The 16,883-nt window shown below is 36.2% G+C and overlaps 1 protein-coding gene across 1 annotated transcript in view; it reads left to right on the top strand.

Annotated features, from left to right (window-relative positions):
• The window catches only part of KHDRBS2 (KH RNA binding domain containing, signal transduction associated 2), a 328,648-nt gene that overhangs the window by 279,477 nt on the left and 32,288 nt on the right, over positions 1–16,883 (top strand). The window contains exon 7 of the mRNA XM_005153183.3: positions 14,430–14,512. Coding sequence (XP_005153240.2) covers positions 14,430–14,512 — 83 coding nt within the window. The remainder of the gene's footprint in view (positions 1–14,429; positions 14,513–16,883) is intronic.

The raw sequence follows: 16,883 nt of genomic DNA, 5'->3' as shown, positions 1-16,883 counted from the left end.
TTGGATCCTCAGACACTACAGGTGGCAAAATGGACATGAAGAATGCTACTTTTAATTTATACAAGGAATATTTTCTGTTATGTTGGCTGCTCTGATTTTCATTCTTGTATTGACTGCAGATACATTCATTAGTCTGTCTCAAGGTCAAAATTGATATACAGCCTTCTTCAGTTGGCAGGATAACTACAATTCAAAAGCTGAAGGCTCACTCTTCATCACCAGTGATGCAACCCTTAATGTTGATTTGAATACTAATAAATTAGTATTGTTTCAATGATGCTTGCCATTAAGTGCTATATTTTCTAATTCTGAGCCAGGTTCTAGGCTTTTAAGATGCTCATGGTGATGCTAAGGAGTTTACTCCAGCCTCTTGCCAGTAGAGTTCTTGGACTCAGCTGTGTCAAATATTTTCATGAGCCTGACTTGGATAATTCTTATGATAATATAGGAAAACAGAGACTAGTGACAAAAAGAGTCAGCTTCCTTTAAATCTGTATCCCCATAAGTGAGAAATTTGTTGCAGTCAGCAAGTATGTTTTTATTTATTTATTTCCTGGAGTGTTTTATTATCTTCAGAGTTCAGAACTGAGTTTTACAAACTTATACAACAGAACTTATTAAACTGAAAAAAGAAAAAAAAAACAAACAAAAACAGGGAGAAGAATTAAAGCATTTTTAACAAATATTTTTCTGCTTCATGTAATCACATATGTATTTTTACACTGGACTAATTCCTACTTTTGTCTGGGAAAGCTTAGTTGCATGGATTTTTTGTTTTAAAACCCAACCAAATGCTATAATGAAGCATAAAGTGCTGACACCACCTGTGTGAGTCATGAAGGTGTTTTTTTTACATGGATTCCTGAGTCATTGACCATTACAATCACAGCTAAATTGATGTCTTTATATTCTCCAGTGCATTAACAGAACAAGGACATGCCAATGAGGAGATAATACTGCCATTGTGGAATAGTGGTCTACCAGCTGAATAGTTAGTGATGAAACATTACCAGCATGAACCATCCCTTTTTAGTAAATTTTGAGGCTTTACAGAATTGTGACAGTATCTTCAATCTCTGTCATTATAGCTTGTAAGGTGAGAAATAGGTTTTGTTCATTTTTTGGATATTCTTGCAGAGTCTAAGTTAGCTTGGCCTTGTCTCTGAACTGATAGTGAAAAAATTCATCCATATGCTTCTCTCTTTCTAAGCAGATGATGCCAACTTGTATTCTTTGACTTCGTTATTTAGCTATGAAAACTTCATCCTTGAATACTTCCAGAACTGATGTACTGGCTTTTTTAGCTTGGTGCCTGACACCTTATGTAAATCTCAAAGAATTCCATTTAAAAAATCCTTTTAATATTGTTGCTCTTTAAAACAAAGATTATCTGAGAAACACATAGATTTTTATCTTACTCAGAGCAAGGTATTATCACAGCATAAAAAAAGATAAAGGCTAGTGTATGAATAGCTGAAAAAATGTTTGAAAGGACATAGTAACTAAAGAATTACATCTTTTCATTCCATTCCTACTTTCTCTTTCTGAAGCTTCTTTTTGCAAAAAATTCTGAAAAAGGAGCTAGAAATTACACCTCACCAGAGATTTAAGTGTCCTGGGTTCAGCAGTAGCAGTCATTTTTCTCCCTCTCAATAGCTGGTGCAGTGCTGTGGTTTTGACTTTCAGCCTGGGAACAACACTGATAGCACCAATGTTTTTAGGTGTTGCTAGGTAATGTTTACTCTGACCAAGGACTTTGTGAGTCTCATGCTCTGCCAGGGAGGAGGGGAAGCCAGGAGGAAACAGAGACAGGACACCTGACCCAAACTAGCCAAAGAGGTATTCCATACCACAGCATGTCATTCCCACTATATGAACTGGGGGCAGTTACCCAGAAGGGTTAGATCATTGCTCAGTTCAGGCTGGGTATCTGTCTGTGGATGATGAGTAGTTGTATTCTCTTCCCTTGTTATTTCCCTTATCATTATTTTTATTGGTGGTAGCAGCAGTGATTTGTGTTATACCTTAGTTACTGGACTGTTCTTATCTCAACCCATGGGCATTACATTCTTTCAATTCTCCTCCGCATCCGTCCGGGAGCAGGGGAGGAAGAGGGGGAGTGAGCGAGTGGCTGAATGTTTCTGGGTTGCTGGCTGGGCTTAAACCACAACTTTTATAGTTTTAGTGACCATTACTTTCTGCCTTCCATACTTTTTAGTGAGCCTCAAAAACATGTACACATGGGTTTGTATGCAGTGTATATAATTGTATACAATGCAGTTGAATAAAAGGGATGCAAATATTGCTGGTACCCAAGAGGAAGATAGGTGCCTGAGTGTGTGTATCTAGATATGTATATGAATTTATGTGTATATTCCTTTATGTATTAATAAACTGTGGTGATGTGGTTTAAGCCCAGCTGGTAATCCAGAACCACACAGCCGTTCACTCACTCCCCCCTTTCTTCCCGCTCCCACAAGGATGGGGAGGAGAATCAAAAGAATGTAACTCCCACAGGTTGAGATAAGAACATTCTAGTAACTAAGGTATAACACAAACCACTACTGCTACCACCAGTAATAATAATGACAAGGGAAATACCAAGGGGAGAGCATATAAAATTAAATGGGGAAAGAAAACAATAAACACAAGTGATGCACAGTACCACCTGCCCACCAATTGATATACCCAGCCCTACCCAACCAAGCAATCTGCCCTTCCAGGTAACTCCCCCCAGTTCATATACTGGGCATGATGTGGTGTGTTCTAGAATACCTCTTTGGCTAGTTTGGGTCAGGTGTCCTGACAGGTGTCAGCTTCTTGTGCCCCTCCTCCCTGGCACAGAGCATGAGAGACTGGAAAGTCCTTGATCAGAGTAAACATTATTTAGCAACAACTAAAAACATCAGTGTGTAATCAGCACTGTTCTCAGGCTAAAGTCGAAAACACAGCACTGCACCAGCTACTAAGAAGGAGAAAAATATCTGTTAGGGCCAAACCCAGGACATAAGAACCTGTTTATTACAAAAGCTTATATTTCTACAGTGCAAAGCAGCATCAGGTATTACGATTTTACTGGACAAATAGAAGCTTCTTTAGTTTATAGGAGCTCATAAAAGTCCTGAATGGCACCTTTTCTAAAACATTGGTGAGTGTAGCACAGAACGGTGAAGTTGATATGATAATGCTAGAGGTGGCTGATCTCTTCTCCCAAGTAACAAGTGATAGGACAAGAGGAAATGGCCTCAAGATGCATCAAGGGAGATGTAGGCTGGATATTAGGAAAAATTTCTTCACTGGAAGGGTAGTCAGGCATTGGATCAGGCTGGATGTGGTAGAATCACCATCCCTGGAAGTGTTTAAAAACAATGTAGATCAGGTCCTTAATGACATGGTTTAGTGGTAGACTGGGCAGTCCTTGGTTAACAGTTGGACTTGGTGATTTTAAAGGCATTTTCCAACCTAACTGATTCTCAGATTCTGTTTTCTGTGATTCAGTGCATGTTAAAATGTTCCTGTATTCAAAATCTTGTTAGTTTTTGATGGGTAAATGTACTAAAATGGTTGGAAAAAATTGTGATATATTAGTAAAAATTAAATTGTAAGCTAAAGAGATGGACTAAAAGAAATACTGAGATTCTTCAGATCCATTTTCAGTTACACTGTTGGACACCATCAGTAGACAGCACAACTGGAGCAGTCGTGGCCAAGGATGATCTGTGCAGCTTTGGGAATCCCTAGACATGGTTGAGAAGATTGCTGAGCTCTGCTTTTGGTGTCTCGCTTGGGGCATTTAGAGTAGAAAAGGTACTGTTAGACATGAACTACTAGTTCAATATGATAAGTAAAAATCAGTACTGGACTGATATTGGTAGTCCAGCAATATTTTTAACATTTTTGTTTATTTTTTTTTTGACAGGCTGTGTCAGGAAAGGTCAGAATTACTGTTCTGAGATGAATAGTCGCTTAATGAACAGGACTGTTGACCTTTTTTACCTTTTCTCGTGCTTCTTCTATCTTTTTATTCATTTGCAAACATTAGAAGAATTAACTTGGAGAGACTACTTAGTGTTTTCAGTATGTCAATTTTACCTGATTCTGTGTCTTTAATGAACTTAATTCATTTAATGGATCAAATATCTGGTCCATTTTCTGAATTATCAACCATGAATGATAGTTGACAGGTAAAGACTAAGTTAAAACCAACATGATTACGGTTCATGGTAGAATGTAGCATTCAATAAGGGAAACTGTTCTACTATTCCTCTTTCCTTCATGTGTCTTGCCACAACCTGGGATCATGATGCATCCCTGTTTGCAGTATGACAGTCAGGCTGCACCAGAGTGTAAGAATGTGCCATACGTAATAACAGGATTTTCGTTCTGTATTTAGTATGGATTTTGTTACTGTGATCCATGTTTGCATCACGTTGATCACCTTAAAAATCTGCAAAATCAATCGGGTGCACAGCATGAAAACTTGATGAGTAAGCTTAATGTCTTGCTATGAAAGCCATATTCTGAGTTCTGTATGGACTTTCTTGGCTGATTTTTAATGGAATAATATTTCATCAGACTTTTAAGTATTTAATTCAAGCAGGTCAGCTATCAGCACCTGAGAGCCACTTATGTTAGAAGGCTTTCACTTTAAGGGGCTTGTCATAGTATTTGACACTCTTGATCCACTACAGTCAAAAATGACAGGACATCTTTTCTGATATATCTGTTTTCTGGAGCCAAGGAAAAGAAAGGGATCTATATAAGGTTTCTACGCAGATTTGGGGCTTCTGGATTGCTGCTGTGCTATCTGTTGAGGAGTGTATGTCTGTGTTAGGATTGGGTTTAACTTTGAATCCTTATAATTATTTTTAAATAAAATAGAAGAATAGAACACAGACATCTGAGACTACTGAGCTGGGAGAATGCCTCTCTGGTAGAGTGAGATATATTTAGTCATATGGGATAAAGTTAGCAGAGGTGTCTGACATAAAGATCTATTAGGCTGTCATGCAGTCTCCCAAGAGAAATGATGAATGAATCCCTACTACTGCAATGTTTAGAATTTGATTAGAGAAAGCACTAGAAAATGTGCTGAAAGGAGCAATCATATTTGACAGGAGCTCCTAATAGATGATGTGTTCTTTTTGATCCTTAATTTCTCTAATTGCATGCTTGAACTTGAGGGAATACAATTTAAAGACTACTTACAAGTATCTCAATAAGTATTAACCACTTCTTACTGTTTTGCTCATTATTATATTCACAAATGAGAAGTCCCATCACATTCTGCATGTGTCCTTTTAATTATACCTGGCTTTTCTGCAGTAATTCCTGTAAAAGATTGTGCTAGTTAAGTTGATTCTACTTGCATATCTCTTAAAACCAATAAGAAAATTTTGCATTGCCTCTAAAACCTTCCATTTTATATATCATGCTAAACTGTATTTCCTCATCTGCCAATATCTGTTAGAAAATGAAATATTGCAGTTAGGATGATGCTATGAGTATGTACTTTTTTTTTATTCCTGTATAGTGCATAGGACCAAGAAGAATTTCCAGGAACAAATTCGTTCAAACATAATTAGCAGAAGCAGGTTTGCATTCACTGTAAGCAGCACTTGTTTAACTTGTTAAACACAAGTTTAATCATTGTCATAAGCAGAAAAACAGTTCATCATCAGTGCTGCAACTGTTATCAACTGAAGTTTTAGTTTCCTCATAGTTCATAATTTAAAATTGACTTCTGCTTTTCATAGTAAGTTTAATTATTCCAGCTCTTCAAAATTTCAGTTTGAATTAAATTAAGTTTGATCAGTTCAAATACATAAATTGATGACACACACTGTTCAGGTTGCAATTTGACAAATCAAAGTTGTCATGGTGAAATGCTGTTTAGCTGTATGGCTTAAAACAGTGACAAATAAGAATTGCCATTGCTATGTCTTCGAAATACTGCCTTATGGTCTTTTATAAGATAAGAAGAATAAATATGAGTTAAAATATTTATGCAATGAATAAAAAATAATGGAAAATGCATTAAATATATAAACAAGACAATTTAAAATTTATTGTCTGAATTCATTTTCAGAATTTTTTTCTATGAAATTAGATTCTAGGAAATATGTGATAAACTCTCTTTGTAACAATCTAGGGCAGCTGGAATTTGATTCAGCAAGAGATGTAATTTTGAAAAAGGTGGAGGGTGTCTGGCAAAGATTAGGATATAAAGATTCCAACATTAATGCTTAAACTCTCATGTATACTCAGGATAAATAAATATTTGCTGTGTTATTTTGAGCACTTTAAACTATTTTGCCTCTAATGCCACTGTGAAGGGTTTTTGCTATCATGTATTAATAATTAATGAAATTGTTAACTGTTAAATATATTAAAATAGAGGATAAAAACATCAAAAACAATGGGATTGCACAGATAATTAACCTCTGTATTTTCCTTTCTTGCAATAGAAAATGTAAGGCTATTTTTATAGAGCTTTTTTCTTTAATGCTGCAGTAGAAATGGACAGATCTCCTAGCTGTTAATCATGATTCCACATCTTTTCGTGAGGGAATTCTGTAAATTCAGAGGCATGGGCAGTTCATAGAATTTGAGGATGTATGTGCGAGTGCGCATTATCTTGCATTTGGTCAAGTTGTATTTAATCTGCCTACTTCCAGCATTAATAATATATCAGAGTGAAGTTTGATTTAAAATTCAACGCATGTCAGGGTCCTGTAAAGCACTTGTCAAAGCATTTCTGCTCTTTGCTGGTACCTCAGCATTTACTTGCATATTTACAAGCTCTGAGATGGATCCTGTAGTACAGTTTTCATGTACATAAAATTGGAGAACTCCTTGGAATTCTCAGCCATTCAAGACCAGGAAATTTCATTTTCTATGTTATAATAAAGCTTATTTAAGTTTTAAATGGTTTACTTTTAAGGCATTGTGTCTAGCAAGTCAAACTGTTGTGAAATGCTTTCAACCATCGATAACTTGCTAAATGCAGATAGAATTGTCAGTGCTTAGTGGATACTTACACTGATTTCTGTATCAATGATACAAGAAATCTTATTGCTCCATAGACAGATTTTATGTCTGCTCCATCTATTGGTTATACAGCTAGGGGAGCATCAGGATGCACAAGGATTTGAGCATCTGCTTTGCTTGAAATGTTGAAAGGAGAAATATTAGATATGGTAGAGATTAAAACCAACAGTGGGTGTATTACAGCCTATCCTTCGTTGGCAGCCGAAGGCTGCTTTCAACTCTATTAATTTCAGTTCATGTGAAAAGTAAATCTTTCATTTAAATGTCATTTATGTGATAAATTGTCACCAGCAAGTTGCACTGGTGACAATGTATCACACATAGTATATCAAATGCTGCTGCAATATATTATTCTCAAGTACTAAGTAAAGCAGTACGAGTCATCAGTAAAGATGACAATTAAAAATCCCTTTCTTCAGGGATGCTGGAATCACAGACAAGTGAAAAAATGCAACTTAATACAGATACACAAAGAGCATACCTTGGATTTTTTTTCACCTGCAGGTGCTGCTTATTGCCAAAGTAAGTTATTTTATTGATTTGGAAGAAAGAGATGTGTTTATAAGACATTCCTGCACAATGGGAACTCAGTAAAGGATTGACATTGAGGTTGGGATGCTATTCCAGAAGGAGAGGCAATATGGAGAAGAAATTATTTCAGTGTTGATGGTTGTAAGGTTAGGGGCCAGGGAAAATGCAATGTGTTATATAGATGTAAGCAGCTACTGATAATACAGAGTTCTGATACATGATTTAGAAGTGTCAATGTGACTTCAGGAGCATAGGAGGGCTAACAGAGTTTGAAAAAATAAAGTTGTTAGATTAATTTTGTAATATAATAATTGCAGCAGCAAATTATGCTGTAGGCCACAGTTTTGCAAATATGGAAGGAATAAGAAAAGTCTCATTTCTCTTAGCTTTTCTTTTACATACTAATTCCATTTTGATTTTCTTTTTCAGTACACCAAAATGTATTTTAAGTGTTATTTATTCATTTTATATTTAGTTAGAAAATTAGGGGGAGGGGGTAAGGGGAGGAATGAGGGAAACCTAAGCCTACATTTAGGAGAGTACTCAGAACTTTCTTGAAGTATCTGAGATTCTGTTTTCTGCCACTGCTTTGGCACTGCACAACTACTTGCTTCTGTGGCTCCAGACCTATTTTTATTCTGCATACAATCAATTTTAGGACTTCTGGGTAGTAAACTTGTTTAGTTTGACTCATTCTTATTACCCTAATTGTTCAAGGTTTGCTTTTAGTCTGTTGAAATATGAGGGCATGAATAGCTCATTTATGTTCTCTGCTTTGAATCTACATAATTTCAGTGGCTGTGATTATACTGAAATTTCAGTCATATTTCCATGATTATATAAAACTTGTTCACTTCTGTTTTACTATTCAGTTATAAAGGTGTTCCCATTGCTGGTATGTGAAGAATAAGACCAATTTCACTAAGATGTTGAATTTGCTAAGATTACTTCATTGCCTTTGGCAAGTACATCTATATGGGGTTGTCTCGGCATTGTAGACTCTAGTTTACATATTGCATTTATGAATTCCATAACATAATGCTCTGATTTTTCAACTGATGAGTATTCCCATTTTAATTTGAATGTTATTTTTATTATTATTACTATTATTTATCACTTTGATGGATATAGTGCCACTTTAGTTGTCTTTCAGTTCATCTTCAAAATGCTTGGTAGATCTCACTAGTTCAGGGGATAAACATCATCTTCAACAAATGGATAATATCTAGTTTCTCTTTCTTTCTGACCCTGGAGGAATAGCTGAAGAACCCAAGGCCAGATATAATAGCAGGCGTACATACTAGTGGAATAATTTAGTCAGGATTTCAGTTTCTAAGCATAAATTATGATTGTGGGAATCCGTGCTTAGCAACAGGCTAACTTCCCAGGTTCTTCAGTGAGATTCATCTACTCCAACTGCAGGTTTTCAACATTGCATAATCCAAATCTAAAGTAATTACAGTTTTTAGTCCTCTTTGTAGTTGGTAAAGGGAAATTGCTATTTGAGTAAATTGTATAGAATTAATATATTGATATGTCTTCCTCTACACCCACTCAGAGCTGCCCCACCTTAGAATGACCTGTGGACTTAGCATCAAACTCAGGAGTGATGGAAGGCAAGTCCTCCCCCTTGCAGCAGTCCAGAAAGGTTCAAACAGCTCAGCCCTCATGGATCACTGTGAACACACTGTGATGGCACTATCTGCACATTTTTTTTAAAAGGAACAAGTAGAGAAGGAAGTGACAGGAATACAGGTTCAAATATAATAGCTATGATCTGTTTTAGCTTTGATTAAAAAAGCCATTTTCCTGTGACATGATTTAATCATCACTTCAGGAAAATCTTAATGAAGCTAAACAGGCAGTATGACTAGACAAGTCATGCATCTGGGAAGAGAGTGTTTCCGAGATATTTTTCCCTATTTTCTCTGCAGTGTCTCATATACAGTAAAAGAAGTGTGAGTTAAATTCCATAGTCATTAGCAATTCCTGAGTTATAGGTGTGTAATCAGTCACATTTGACACTATCTAACCTGAGATGCCTGAAGAGAATGCCATCTGTTTGCGATGCTATTCTGACAATCCCACCCCTCCCCACACATCATTCACAGCATTCTGATTGCATTCTGGGTCTCAGGTTGCTTCAAAATTAAGCTTAGCAGCACTGATTTTTACAAGCTCAGCTTTCTCTGAGCAATAAATTCCTTCAAATGATGAACTAACGTACCTAAAGGTTAGTTATCTAAATTTAATACATCTGTCCTGGGTTCTCTTTATAGTACGCTGGAAAGAAAGTTCTCATTTGGGGAGCAATTCAGCTCATTCTCAAATAGGTGTCAAAAGTATGTGGGATGAGTTACCCTCTAAAAATGTTTTATTTCTACCCTGTGATTCTTTTGGGAATCTCTCGATAGGTTTGTGGTAGGTAGCTGGCTTTTAGCTTTCTAAACTATAGTGATCTGAATGTGTGAGAAAATACAGATGTGGATAAGTCACAACAGAAAAGCGAGTGATTTATAGAACCAAGGAAAAGAAAATAGTGGAAACTATACAAAGACTCCTTTTACTGGGAAACAACTGGGTTTACTTAGAGTTGTAGATAGGGGTAGATTTTTATACCCTCACTTTCTCTGAAGTATAGTACTATTTTTTGTGCACAGCAGGGTGTAGCTAATGAGAAAGGTTACCCTGGTTCTCTGGCTGCAGACATTTTTCTTGTACTTTGCCAAATAGAGTTGCCTAACTCAATTTACTGTGACTTACTGTTGTTTGTGGTTTGCTTTTTTTTTAAATAAAAAAGTCTAGGTACTTTTTGCTACTTTAGAAAGACTTGGGCTATCTTTATATATATATATATATATTTTATATATCTTATATATATATATCTTATATATATAAAAATAGCTTTTACTTCCTTACAGGGTATTTTATCAAGTATTACCAAGACATACGTAAAATATTGTGACTTTTCATTAGAACTATTAGAATTGTTTTGTCCTAGGTTTCCCAGAGTGGAAACCCACCATTTTTCAGAGCATGCTGTGAAAATTCTATTTTCTAAGGCTATTCAGAGAAGAGGTGATTTAAACTCGGTGCATTTGAGTGTGGGCTGTTATTGTGTGAAATAGGATTTTAACATTAAGTAGGAAATTCATGTTTAAAGAGATCGGTTTGCATTAGATTATGATACCCTTGTTGCTGATGATACTTACTTTGTTTGTGTATCTAATATTTGTTTCAGCATCTGAAACTTGGAAAGGATTTGAATAAATCTAAAGAAATAAATCTTTTTCAATGGTGCCTTGGGCATTGAATCAAATTGATACTTAACTTTTTCTCAGGCAGTAGAATATAAGCTTTTTTCCAATTATGTCCCTTTTATTCTTCTACATCCCTTTTTTCCCTAACTACAGTTTCTTTTTATCAGTGATAGTGTGTATTTGCTCCTGAAGTGACTGTTCCCAATGCTGATTTTATGTGCTATTCTGAGATTCTTCAGAGAGTTTGCCTATCTTCACACTGTAGGCAAAGACTGGTAACTCATAGACTCACAGAATGGTTTGGGTTGGAAAAGACCATCAAATAGTTCTTCAGTTCATTCCAGTAAGATTTTTCTTCTGAGTGGTGGCAGCTACCATCGGTAAAAAGTCTTCTCACAGAGGAAAGTCTTCCCAGGCAACCAACCCCAGCCCCTTTGCTAGCCTTGAAAGTTAAAACTCATCAGTAACTTCAAAGCTTCAGAGGAACCTGTTTTTCCTCAGGTCCTGCCTGTCTGTGCTCTCATTAACCTCTTCAAAGAATTGTGAAGATTTAGGGAAGTGCTTTCTTCCCTTTCTCTGCAACCAGGTGGCTTGACCCTATCAACTTTGTATACAAGTGTTCTAATAGTCTGATGAGAGCAGAGGTGGATTCTCCAGTGGCAGACATTAATCAGATCACGCCCAAAGTCACTTTACCTGAGATTTCTGCTTGAAAAGCACAGACCTCAATTGAAAGGAATTACAGCTTACAGGGTGGATGGTCTGTTAAACACGTACATGTGAAGATTTCTGGTGAAATAAATGAAATTGTAGAAATTACAGCAGAAAAAAAGTCGAATTCAAAACAGACAGCATGGGTAATCAATCCTTTTTCCTTCAGTGAAGTGGTGTTATAGCACTAGTAACTTAGATTGTCTAAGAGGACAGGTCTGTTCCTATCAGCATACATATACAGAGTGTTTATCAGTTTAATGTGATTGGTTGGTTTGGCCTTAATAAAGGAACTAACAGACCTAGAGAATGCATGGAGTCTGACTATTGTGAACTAAAAGATTACAATGCATTTGGAGAGGGCATCCTGGGTTATGGTCTCAGGATTTATACAGAACTGCTCTTGGGAGCACTCTCCTCACCACACACAGTGTAGAATATGTGAATTTGAACATCCTCAAATTTGTAGCTTCTGGATCTTAACAGGATCTACATGAGACCTGAGTGTTTCATCTCTCAAAATGTGCATGGAAGAAATACTTTCAAACATTAAAGTTGTATGTTCTGGGGAGCTAAAGGTTAAAGATAAGAAAAATACTTCATGATTTTGAGGCACCAGAAGGATGTGAAAGGAGCTGTTTTGGATCTCAATTCTAGATGTCTAAAGGCTTCTTTGGGACAAGGGTGTCCAGAAAAAAAAAAAAGCTAGTACGTACTTTACAGGAATAGTTAACCTGTAGTATTAGAAGATAATTCTGATACAGGTGGACATGAATAAGAGAACATAATCCAGAAAATATTTTTTCTTTATTATAGATACATTATGCTTTTTTACTCTGTTTTCCAACCATTCCACTTGAACCATTTGCACTGTATTGACCCGCTCTAAGCCTTCAGGGAGGCTGTTAAAATCTGTAACATGAACCCACAGAAATGTCAGATATTAACAAGTGTTCTCTGCCCTGCTGGTGCTGAACATTAATCCACCTCAGGCATCAAGTAACTGAGAAAACTAATTTGTAATTGTTGCCCTTCCTGTTCTCTCATGTGGTGGGTAAGCATGCTGAAATGTCTTTTCCTCTAGCTATTCAGCTTTGTACAGGAATTTGCATCACCCTCATCTTCACAATAGCAGGATCCCACCCAGTAGCATACTGGTCAATGTGACTAACATCTATCTCCTGTGGCTCATTGTTTCTCTGATCCTGTCCCCAGAAGCAAGTTTGTGTATTTAGCTATATGACGTTAAATATATCACTGTAGTCTGCAGTTATAGATGTTTAACTGTACTTTTTGCTCTAAGTTTATATTAATGAAGGCAAGTCAAATTGATGAGCTTCCACCTAAAATGGAAGATTAGGTTTGTGTACATTTCAGATTCTGGTAAAGGCCATTCCCCAAAACAGGACTGTCCCTCCTCCTCAAGAAAAGCTTTCTGTTACTGCAAGCTGATGTGAATGCCTGAGAAGTAGTCACCATCCACAGTCCTGTCCTTCTTTTAGGCCATGCAGCACCCCTCAGGGGTGAAAACTCCCACCTGGAATCCACATTCACCCTCACTGCTGGGTAGGAGACCACAAGAAGTATATTTAATGTGCTTGACCTGATGAGACATAACTGAATATGTCTCATTTGTATGTTTTACTTAAATCAGGTGTACCAGTGAAGTTTAGTTCAATACCATTACAGAGTTTTAATTACCAGAAATAATGAATTAACAAACTGACGCTGAACTTTGTGTGGTTATGATATTGTACCAGACTAATTGTTACTGGACTGCTGTTATTTTGTAGCTGCCTCTTGCTGTCCCTTCTAGCCCAAGCTAGCTAAACTTTACATAGGTTGCAAGTAAAAAAACAAAGCAAATTGCCTTCTGTTGTAATTAATACTGAGTCAAAGATTTTTAAGCCCCCTCTTTCCTTTGGCACTTCCTATAATAAGAAATTTTTATTGTGACTACAAATTTTTTGGTTTCTATTTAACTTAAAATATTGGCTCCCAAAATTTAGAGAGAAAAAAGTATTTCCATGCAGCATTTCTTGCCTACTCTGTTCTATGAAAAGAGCATATCAAAAGTCATCCACTAGATTAAATATTTTTTTATTTTCTGGTTCCTGAGCACTCCTTGGTTGAGAGGCAGCTACAAAGGATCATAATTGCCCACTGCACCCTCAGTAGAAGACTCAGGCATTAGATGAGCTGAACTACCTTCTGAAGTTACTTGTGTGTCTCTAGTTTAGGCCAACAGAGCATTTCTCTGAGCCCTTCAGTTAGGAGCCCTAAGTAAGATGGGAGAAACCTGCATTAAATTCTTCATTAACTTGCCACAGAAAAACATGCCTGTAAAGAGAGTGGGATGCTCAATGAAGGAAAAAGTGCTTACTGTAACTTATTTATAAAAAATCATAACCCATCGCTTCCTTTGCAAACATGCACAAATATTTTTCTCACAGGTTGGGGGAGTGTTAAATACACTGAATATTATGATCCTATCACAATAATATTCTTAATAATGTTGTATAGTCAGTGTATTTTTCCTGTCATTTTTGCATTTCATCTATAGGTATTTATCAAACCATTTATATAGAAAATATCATTCATCAGTATTCTACATAGATCCCACTGAAGCACTGTGGTTTGGACACCACACTTTATCAATGAATATGCCAAGTTTTTAAATGAATAATGGATTTCTTTTTTACCCTTGCAATGTACATTTTGTTTTTCACAAATCACAATTCTCATCAGTAGGCTGCATGTTTTACATAATATGGGGCAAATATAGTATGTATATGTTGACACAAATTACTTCTACAAGTTGATAATATGCTTTGATTTATCTCTCTTCTAAGCTGTGGCGTTCTGTTTTTCCCTTAGGGGTATGATGATGGATATGGGGGTGAATATGATGAACCAAGCTATGAGGCATATGATAACAGTTATGCCACCCAAACACAAAGGTAAGTATTTGTACTTATACATGAATTTTTCAAAGTACATTTTCTTTCCTTAGCATTTCATGTAAATTTCCAGTTTTATTTTCCACACTGTATTCTATAAATACAAATTCTATAAAATCTCAGGACTTTAAAAATCTGTCAAAAGTAATAATGGCAATCAGTTTATATGCACAATTACTCAGATGAATAAAAAATATAAATAGCTATGCTTTTAAATTTGTACACATGAATTGTATTTTTTCTAAAGCAGGTCATTACATCATTTCCTTATCTGATGTCATTCTGAGCTTGTTTGTGCAATTTTTTTGCTTTCACTAGTGTGAAGTTGTTGAGGCCATCTAATATTTATGGCTTTTGCAATGTTTTGGGAAAAAACAGAAGGAAATAAAAAAAAACAAATAATTGTGATGGTAAATACCTGCCAGCAGTTGTCATTCACCATCAAGGCAAACTATAGAAGGGAACTGCTTCAGTCAGTTAAGGCTGAGAGTACCTGTTTTCAGCCAGTTACTTTCTCAGCAGTTCTCAGGATTGATAAGTTTGGAAATATATGCCCTTATTCTGTGTGATAACAGGGAAAATTGCACTCATATCTCTTGTGATTTGTGTCACTAAAATGAGGCAACAAAAATGGTTGGTTTTTATCTACTCGTACACCACACACTCATATTAATTCGACAGTTGGTCCATGTTTATGAATATGGATTGACATCTTTTTCACAGTTAAACTGAAGGATAAAAGGGTGCTCCAGCCAATTATTCAGAAAATGCTCTTATGGGTTGCTAAGAGTACAGATAAGATTGTGGAGGGGCAAATGAAATTTTAACAAGGCACAGATTTTCACTAAGTTAGTGTGATTCTCACAGGGCAAGGAAGCAATGTATAAATGGAGGGTTCTGCACTCCAAAGACCAGAAGACCTTAGCTTGCTTTTTGTTTAACCATCTTCTCTGTTGAATGCTGTACTGATGAAAGTGCCTGTCAGAATTAGGATAGCTCCTGCACTGCTGTAGTGAGTGGTACTTGAGCTGAAAAAAAAATACTTTGTAAGTATTTTTATAACCAGTGAAGTATATTTAAAAGTATTTGTCACACCTAAATGTGAACCCTACCAAGTGTACTCTAACAACACTTTTAAGTAATTATACATTACTAGCTGCACCCATCATGACATTGTGTAGGTAGATATTCTTGTTGTCAAATGTACTCGAACTTTTTTGAAAAGAATTCATCTCATCTTTTGCTACAGTCATTTGTCACAGGAGATATTGCCTCCAGTGTAAAAATAATAATTAGTTGGAAATCTCTTTCCTATGACATTGCTTTATATCATCTGAATTTACCTGTAATTTCTTTGCAAGTTGATGTCCCAGGCAACTAAATGACAAATATATCAAGTTTGAGTGTATTATAATCCAGCTAGAACTGGCAGTCATAATCTGACTCAAAAAACAAAACTTAGTCCCATAATTTTGTGAATTAAACAGCTGTTAAGTTTAATAATCAGATATATTTTCTAGTAACATCCATAATATCTAATCTTTTTAAAATCTGCAACTGAAAGATTCCCTTTTGTAATATATAGCACAACAGTCATCCATGTTGAGTGATGCTGAATGCCACAAGTAGACTATTGATTTCAAAGAGGGCACTTTTGGAACAATGCACTTCTCATTTCAAAGATTTAAAGAACAAATGGTCCATTAGATATGCAACTTGGATTTCTGTTCCTAATTGGCTGTTTAGCTTCACAGAAGTGCTTCTCAACTGAGCCAAAATAATGCAAAAAAATGAAATTGCATGACCAAATTATTTGGCTCCTCAAGAAGGTGCGTACATCTAAATCATCTCAGATCTTGGTTACTAGTACACTCCAGTCATATGCGTAAGACGTAGCATGTGCACACCCAACAAAGATGATGAGTATTGCTTCAAAGTATTTGTTCATCTTACCTAGTGTGTGATTTACAGGAAAAAAAAAATAACAAAAACTTGCAGACAATGTCTGTGCTCAGTGAGAAAAATATCATTACTGCCCTCTGCAGGGATTGACTGAAATTCTAAAGCATGAGATGAGAAAAATACAGAGCATCAAGATTTCTGTTCACATTAAGAGCAAAGTTTCTACTAACTTTTCATGGCTTGTAAAGGGATAAATTTGGAAATTGTTAGGGAAGTTAAACTACTGTCTGACTGTTTCACCATGCATGTTGAGCAAACCTTGCTTTCTTCATTGCTTCAAATAGAAGACTGTTGAGGCAGGGGCACAGACGGGATGAGATGGGATGGGATGGGATGGAATGGCATGGGTGGTCTGAATGCAAGCTGAATTCAAGGCACTTTGAAGCAGAGCACATAGTAAGTTGTGCCT

Source organism: Melopsittacus undulatus, chromosome 3, assembly GCF_012275295.1.
Source record: "Melopsittacus undulatus isolate bMelUnd1 chromosome 3, bMelUnd1.mat.Z, whole genome shotgun sequence".
Lineage (NCBI taxonomy): Eukaryota > Metazoa > Chordata > Aves > Psittaciformes > Psittaculidae > Melopsittacus > Melopsittacus undulatus.
Note: the sequence above shows the minus strand (reverse complement) of the source record. Positions and strands in the feature narration are given on the sequence as shown.